The following is a 7,814-nucleotide window of genomic DNA, read 5'->3' as shown; positions in this document are numbered from 1 at the left end:
AGCTACAAGCATTTCAGTTGAGGGTTAGCTAACATTTCAGTTTATTCAACATCACGGTGGAAATGGCGAGTATTGCTCAGAAGGCCCCAAAATTTCATCCCTGGAGGTTATGGGAAAGGGAAGGGTTTGTCTCCACTTGCGTTCCTTTCTTGTTCTCATCCCACGTGCCAACACTTCTGCTGGAGAAAGCTCGGCAGCAATGCAGGCTTTCTTCTGACTCAGCACTCTGTCCCTTACGATACAGCAGTACAGAATAACACCATACCGAAAAAAAAAACCACTGGCATTCACCTGAGGTAAAACAATGCGACTCGCAGCTCGCAGCCTCGGTCTTTGTGATACCCAAGGTCACTCCTATTCTTGCAGCACAGTGCGAGGAAATACCACAAATACCGAGAGGGCCTTATCTGTTTATCAGAGGTGGAACTGGCACGCTCTCCGGGGCTGCAGCTCCGCGCAGGAGCTCGAATTCATCCCAGCAGCTCCCCAGAGCCCGGGTTTGGAGCCCGCACGGTGCTCGGCGTGCTCCACACGCGTGTGCGTTCACCGTGCCATTGCACCGACGAAGCAGCGGGTGCGAAGGTGTTGAAAAAGCCGCGTTCCGGCGGCGTGCACCAAGAATTCGCCCCTTCCTGACCCTGCTGTTAGGCGCCCACACCTCACACAGCTCGATACCACCGCTGTGCCACCGCCGGGACCGACGTGCATCCCGCAGGCACCTCCGCGCTGCAGCCCCGCTGCCGGCACCGCTGGGGCGGAGCGGCTCCGGGCCGCAGGTGTGAGGTGCGAGGTGCGAGGCGGCCGTTCTCCCTCTGCCGCTGCCCAGCCCGGTGCCCCCCTCACCCCTCCCCACCCCCCCGCCGCCCGCCGCCGGCGCTCTGAAGTTCGCAGGCGATTTCCTCCCCGGGCCGGCCTTATCTCGGGCCGCACGTTGCCGCGCGGTGACTAATAGCGGCACAACATTGTCTCGGGATAAAATAGCGCCGGGGCTGTTTACCCGCTCCATGGGGGTTCGCTATAAAAGGGAGCCGGGGACCGCCGCGCCAGCCAGACGCGCCGTGCCGCCCCGAGCCGCCGCCTGCCCCCGCGCCCCGCCGCCAGCGGGAGCCAGCGCCCAGCCGGCCACAGGAGAAGCCTCGTCCCTCCTCCCTCCCAGCTCCTCGGCTCTCTCTTAAATCCGTCTCTCCTCCTTCTCCCGCCGCCCGCTATGGATTGCAGCCGTCTGCTCCTCCCGCTGCTCGTCGCGCTGTGCCCGGCGCTGCTGCCGGCAGGTAGGTGCCGTAACCTCGCACGGGGAGCCGGGTGCTGAGCCGGGTGCTGAGCCGATTGTTGAGCCGCTACCGCTCCCTCCGCAGCCCCCGGAGCCGAAGTGAGCGCCGCATCGCCGACTTCGCCGCCCCCCGCCGCCGCTTCGCACCGCCGCGCCCGGCGCTGCTCCTGTTCGTCGCTGCTGGACGAGGAGTGCGTGTACTTCTGCCACCTGGACATCATCTGGATCAACACCCCCGAGTGAGTGTGCCGCCGGGCTGGGGGATAAGGTGGTGGTGGTGGTGGGATGGGAGCTTGGGAACGCAACAGAAACGGGAGAACAAAAAGGGAAATTTATATGCACGGGCTCTCTTGCTTCTTTACCCCACCTGCTGCTTTCTTGCTGAGTTCAGCAGCGAGGTTCGCTAGGAGAACACAGAGGGGATCTGAGCACCCAGGCTGAGCGAAGCACTGCTCGTTGCCCTAATGCACCTGCGCTTCCTCGAGCTGTGGGTGCTGCTCTGTAGAAGGTGCAGGATGCTCCTCACTGGCTACGAAGTGGTTTTGCCAGCCTGCCTTTGTATGAGCATTTTGTCAGGCTGAAGGCTTGCTTGCACACGAGGTGGCCCCTCACCACCTCCTTCAGCGCCTTGCTGCACAGCAGTGCACTCACAGCGTTCTGAGCTCTGTCCTCTTCTGTCATTTCCAGGCTGGACGTGGCTATGGGCAGCGTGGGCTGGTAATTGGAGACCATGTACATAGCAGGGGAGTTGAAACTAGATGATCATTGTGGTCCTTTTCAACCCAGGCCATTCTATGATTCTATGATCTCCTCCCCAAAAAAGTGGGGAGCCAGAGCCTCTGTAACACCGGCTTTGGAGACCTGCACTACCACTCTGAGCAGAGAGGATCTGTGTTTTTATTGCTTCTTTCAGCATTGGCAGTTACCAAAGTTCAAAGAGATGAAGCTTTATTGCTTTCTATCACACAGGGAGGGATAGCAGCCTTATGAAATCACAATTAGAAGGTCATTAGCTGTGCTAGTAGCCACTCTAATTACTATGTTGCAGGATCATCAGAAGTATTCGCGTGGAAATTATGACCAACAAGGCATTCCCAATTCCGCAACCTTTACTCACACAATCAATCCCATTGATAAGATTGCCCGATATACCCTGCTATTCCAAACCCACAAAATTATTGGAGTGACTTTCATGTTGTCTCTTTGATCATAGGAAGACTGTTCCGTATGGTCTTGGAGGCCCTTCTCGGTCCAGAAGATCACTGAAGGACATAATGCCTGAGATGCTTGCTGGAGCCAGCAACAGATGCCGATGTGCCAGCCAGAGAGACAAGAAGTGTCTGAACTTCTGCCAGATGGGAAAAGATCTCTGGTGCGTCTATTGTTGCTACTCTTTAAAAGGCAGCGTGTGTGAATAGGGCTGGATTGTGGTAGACTTACTCATTTTGGCACTTGCTGAGTGAATAATCTCCTCAGAGCCTTGCCTCCTACCTTGGCGCTCATGCTGCTATGATACATTCCATGGTTTGGCCCAGAAAGATTGCTTATTGCATGCCTTGAGGAGTGGTTGGTGAGACACCTCACCTTGTGGATTGCAGACTTGTTTTTTGTTTAACAGCAGCACCTTTTCCCTTTTAACAGGGCTCAGTCCACAGCAGAGAAAACCTCACGTCACCGCAACAAAGCTGGTGGTTGCGTTGGACCTAAATGCATGAACCAACAGTTTGTTGACAGCAGGAAAATGAAAAGGTGAGTTTTTTCTCATCCTGCTGTAGTTCTCCAGGGTAGCACTATAGGGTGCATAGTTCTCCCCCATTTGGGTCAACACTGGCTTAGCTGTTGATTGCAAATGGAGAGTTTTCTGGAAATCAGTGAGGATCTTTTCAGGGCTTTGTTCATGCATTGGAGCCTTTGCTTGAAAAGACAAGAGTACCAAGCTCTGCTTGGTGTTATCCATCTGCTTAGAGGGAGCAAACTCAGATTTAAGACAACTATAAAATAATTAAATTATGAAAGAAATAATAGAACTCGGTATTCCAGTATGTTTGGATGTTATTTCAATTACTTAAAAGTATGTCCCAACTATTTTATTATGAAATGGAGTCTGGTTGCCTTTTCTTAGATACTTTCCTCCATTCTACTAGGTGAAGAAATTCTATCAGGATGTTCAATAGGACAAGGAGAAATGGTGATACGACAAGGGGGAATGATTTCAAACTAAAAGATGGGAGATTTAGGTATAGGGTATAAGGGAAAAGATTTTCACACTAAGAGTGGTGAGGCATGGGAACAGGTTATCCAGAGAGGTGATGGATGCCCCATCCCTGTAGACATTCAGGGTCAAAATGGACAGGCCTCTGAGCAACCTGATGTAGCTGTAGGTGTCCCTGTTCATTGCAGGGGAGTTAGACTAGATGGCCTCTAAGGGTCCCTTCCAACTCAAACCATTTTGTGATTTATTATATCTGTTGTTCTAGCTGATGTGTCTGGCTTCCTAGAATGCAGGAGGCGGGTTTCTGCCTGTTGTGTCATTTACATTGTCTGCTTAAATGTATGCAGCGTGAGTCCAGGATTCTAGCAATGGAAATGACAGCCAAAAGGTTGAGGAAAGGGAAGATGAAATTTAAATGAATATTTGAACCCAACTTAGTATCTGAAACTAAGAGTATATTTCAGTACTGCCCTTCGAGATCCATGCATTAAAAAGTTGAGTGGTGGTAGGTGGCAGTATCACTACACAGTGCAGTTCAGAGATGCACATATGCATCAGCTTTGGTACTTTTACGAACCCCATAGAGGTTGGAAGTCAGTTTTGGAGCTGAGCATTGGTACAGCTATGTCATCTTTGGTGTTCAATCTTCAGCCCTAAGCCTGTGTGAAAGCACAGTGCTACCTTGGAAAAGAAAGCAGGGTTTATGCTAGCAGGCAGCCTGATGATTTTGAGTGATACTTGGGCCCTAAAGGTCTTAAATCATTTTGAAGATGGGGCTTATATCTTGAAAAATATACTCATTCACTGGGACTGGGTCAGTTTTACCTAAAAGAAATAAAACAGCTGAAAAGAGTAACATGGAAGACCTCTTGGTTGGATATGTGCTATTTAAAGGCACTTAAATTTAGATGAATGTTTTCACTTCTTTTAACGTTTGAATTGAAGTTCTGAATGACATATTATTTAAATTGGTTTAAGTTGGTATAATCATGACAGATGTGTAGCAGTCATTGGTTTCTGAGGGTCCTATGGCAAAAATTGAGACCGAGGTTTATTTCATCAGACTGCTGAATGTGTGCACACTGAAGATGCATCTTCATTACTGTAACAGTAAGAATATATTTCTTATTTTTTCAGGCTGGAAGCTATTGGTAACAGTATCAAAGCTTCCTTCAGTATTGCAAAGCTGAAGGCTGAGCTCCAAAAAGGACGGAAGCTGAAACATAACAGGGCAAGCAAAAGGCAAAGCATCTGGAAAAGCCTGAAAACGTCCTAGTGGGAGGATCATCCTGTCTTTCTTCTTTACATTTGCTGTCAAAGCATCACCAAAATTCTTTGACTTTTAACATTCCACAATGGCAAAGGGCCTATCTGTCCAACTGTTTGTGCAGCAGGACGAAACACTGAGGAAGTCCCATATTTGGAGCTATAAAAGCAAAGGATTTCATCCTATTGGAATTCAGATGAATGGGAAGAAGGGAAATCCACAGTAATATACCTTAAAAGTCACCGTTCTGAAGAAACATTTGAATATTGCTACTGGAATGTTACCCGTCAACTGGGCAGCTTTCAGGGTCTACATAAAAAGCATTTTGCAAGGAAGACCTGACTGATGTACTTAGGAAGGACAGAAAGCAAGATCTGAGTGGGCAAACGTCAAAGTAAAAACTCTCACTTCTTGATTAAAATGCAAAAATGAAAGCCACAGTGCTACTCTTGTCAGGACTTACTGCATATATACATGTCTACCTCGCATACTGTTTGTTGCACTCCTGCTAGAGTATTTTTATACCTTGTTATTGCCTTAACTAATCAGCTGCAACCCTTTGCCTTTTTTCAGAAGTCTAGTTTACTTGTGCAACCAGAGTTATCTGAATGTGGGTTAGATGCTGTGCTTGTTCACATAGCCAAAGTCCTTTGCCTTTGGATACCAAAGGATCATTCAACAGAAAATAAATGTTGGAAGGCGCTGCTGGGTTTCCCATAACAAGGATATCTGGCTAACAAGTTCTAATAATAGAGATTGTTGTGTCTTACACAACACCAAAACAGCACTGGAGTGAAGCTGTACCAGATACTGTTGTGAGATTCATTCAGTGCCTTGTTTGGTAGAAACACGTAGAGACAAAGGGTTGTTTTAAATTATGTCAAAAGGCTAATATTGGGTGAATGTTTTTAGCAGCGAATTTGTTCACGTTGTTGAATTTGCTGACAGGTTTGGTTGAATTTTATGTGCTTAATTTTTTTTTTTTTTTTTTTTTTTGTATTTATATTTACACAAGTACTTCATTATATTTACCATGTTGAATACACATTGAAGCAGGCCATATTGGTCTATGTGTGTTTTATGTATTTCTGTATGAAATTGGGAAATGCTTTATGCCTATCGAGGTAAATGTCTTCAGAAATAAATATTTTTAATTACTGTATTGGCTTGTTTTCAGTGTGCCCTGCTTTTTCTGTGTGCTGACATATGAAGCTGACCTAGGTGAATTCTGTGCTCATGACTGCCTTTCTATCAGAGTAGCAAAATCCCAGCATGGGCAGTTTATGCCAGGCTTATGCCAGGTGTGAGACAACAGACAGCACTTGCTCTAGCTAAAATCTTCCACACAAAAACTTGTTGATGAATTTGAGTTGGCCAGATGAGTTTAGACTGCTCTTTCATGTCACTAATGTCATTTTTCATCCAATGTTGAATATACCGTACCATTAAAATATTGCCAGTAAAGATTGGATGTTAATGAACTAGAGGAGAAAAATGCACACAGTGGGTGCTTTGTGGTCTATATTGGCCCCAGTAGGATAATATTATTTATTACTATGCCATCCCTGAAGTCTCAACCCATGCTACCAAAGCTAAAGATGGAGATCTCAATGGGTCCTGGCCTCGAGTGAGGAAAGTGCTAGAGCAGATATTGAATGTTGCACATCACTAGATGCTTTGGGCTAATGTAGTTATAGCTGGAAAGATGCTTAAAGCAAATCAATGGATGTAATGATCTCTGATTCTGTGGTGGGAGTGAAAAAAAAAGTTCAAGTTTTTTAGGTAAAAAATTATTTTTGAAGAAAGCTTTTATGAGCAGATAAAATACAAAGCATGAGACAGAACCTGGCTACGTTGGCTGTTAAAAAATGCTAGTTTTGTTCTAGATTTCTTCGTTGATGTTCATTTGCTTGCAGCTCACTCCGTATCCCAACACCAGAAGTCTATGTGCAGCCTCTGCTCTGTTTTCTTCATGCTATTCTGCTGCTTTTTGTGTGATGATAAAAGCCGAGAGGTGGCAGTGTCGGCAGCCTGGCTCTGTGTTAAGTGCTGCTTGCTGTAGTTTGTGTTAACGAGCTGGGCCAAAAAACCAGAATTCAACAATCTGTCTCAGAGAATAAGCAAAAGGGAGCACCAGGCTCTTTATCTGAAGGCTGGCTCACAGCCCATCCCAAAGGTTTGCTCCTTCTCAAAGTGAGTCCCATGGCAGAAAGAGCTTCAGAACCCCTGGTGAAAAAAAAAAAAAAAAAAAAGAGAGGCATGGTATGTGCTGGGATTTCTGGCACTGAGGATGTGGCAAAGTAAAAGTACATTCTTATTTATTATAAATGATCTGAGTGAAAAAATATTCTACCTGAAGCCAATGGAAACATTGCTCTGATTGCGGAGGCAAGGCTGCGGAATTAGGGCTTTCATTCTTTTATCTAGAACTCATCTCAAGTTTTCTCTCACCATGTAAACCTTTCGTGGCTATGAACTGTTGCAAGTAAATGAGAGTTTTCTCCAGTATGAGATGAGATCTGAGAAGGACAAGTGGGAGCATACAGAGAAGATGGTTTTTCACAGTGGCCCTACCCTAATGGTCCCAAAATACACCTGAAATCACAGCTCAGATTAAGATCAAGGAATGGCCCAGTTCCTAAACTGTTATCAAGTTGTATCTCTCTCCACTCATTTTTCGTGAATTCATCATGATCATTGCTGAAATTGTAAAAATCTTCATTGGAAAAGGCTATTTCTCCCTAATTTATGCTTGCTGTACGGATTTCACTCAATGCTATGTGCGTTTCTTACTTGCTCCATCTGTTTATTTTCATTTTCTCTGAAGAAAAGTTGTTTTGACTGCATACCAAAGCAAGGTATACAATAAAACAAAGCTTTGACATGTGAGTCAGGCTTGAAGTCAGGAAAATAATACAATGCCACTGAAATTCCTTCCATCTTATCTACATAATTCTGACCTAATTTTTCCAGAAATGGCAACTCTAATCTGTACCATGTTATCATGAACTGCCCTAAAATAATTCACACAGGATGTCCTAATGTTGCCTATAGAAGTTACCAAA

At 45.9% G+C, this 7,814-nt stretch overlaps 1 protein-coding gene across 1 annotated transcript; it reads left to right on the top strand.

Moving 5' to 3' along the window:
- The first annotated feature begins 1,027 nt into the window (after window positions 1-1,027).
- EDN1 (endothelin 1) lies at window positions 1,028-5,908 on the top strand. The gene is made up of 5 exons (XM_031589368.2): window positions 1,028-1,271; window positions 1,356-1,509; window positions 2,484-2,642; window positions 2,912-3,019; window positions 4,620-5,908. Exons 1-5 carry the CDS (start codon window positions 1,208-1,210, stop codon window positions 4,756-4,758), a joined length of 624 nt encoding a protein of 207 aa, XP_031445228.1. The 5' UTR covers window positions 1,028-1,207; the 3' UTR covers window positions 4,759-5,908.
- The last annotated feature ends 1,906 nt before the right edge of the window (window positions 5,909-7,814 follow it).

Source organism: Phasianus colchicus, chromosome 3 (assembly GCF_987193195.1).
Source record: "Phasianus colchicus chromosome 3, bPhaCol1.hap1.1, whole genome shotgun sequence".
Taxonomy (NCBI): Eukaryota; Metazoa; Chordata; class Aves; order Galliformes; family Phasianidae; genus Phasianus; species Phasianus colchicus.
Note: the sequence above shows the minus strand (reverse complement) of the source record. Positions and strands in the feature narration are given on the sequence as shown.

Coding starts and splice junctions, on each gene's coding strand:
- EDN1 (XM_031589368.2), top strand. CDS start 1,208: ATGGATTGCAGCCGTCTGCTCCTCCCGCTGCTCGTCGCGCTGTGCCCG. Junction 1,510..2,483: donor ATCTGGATCAACACCCCCGA/GTGAGTGTGCCG, acceptor CTTTGATCATAG/GAAGACTGTTCCGTATGGTC. Junction 3,020..4,619: donor GACAGCAGGAAAATGAAAAG/GTGAGTTTTTTC, acceptor TTATTTTTTCAG/GCTGGAAGCTATTGGTAACA.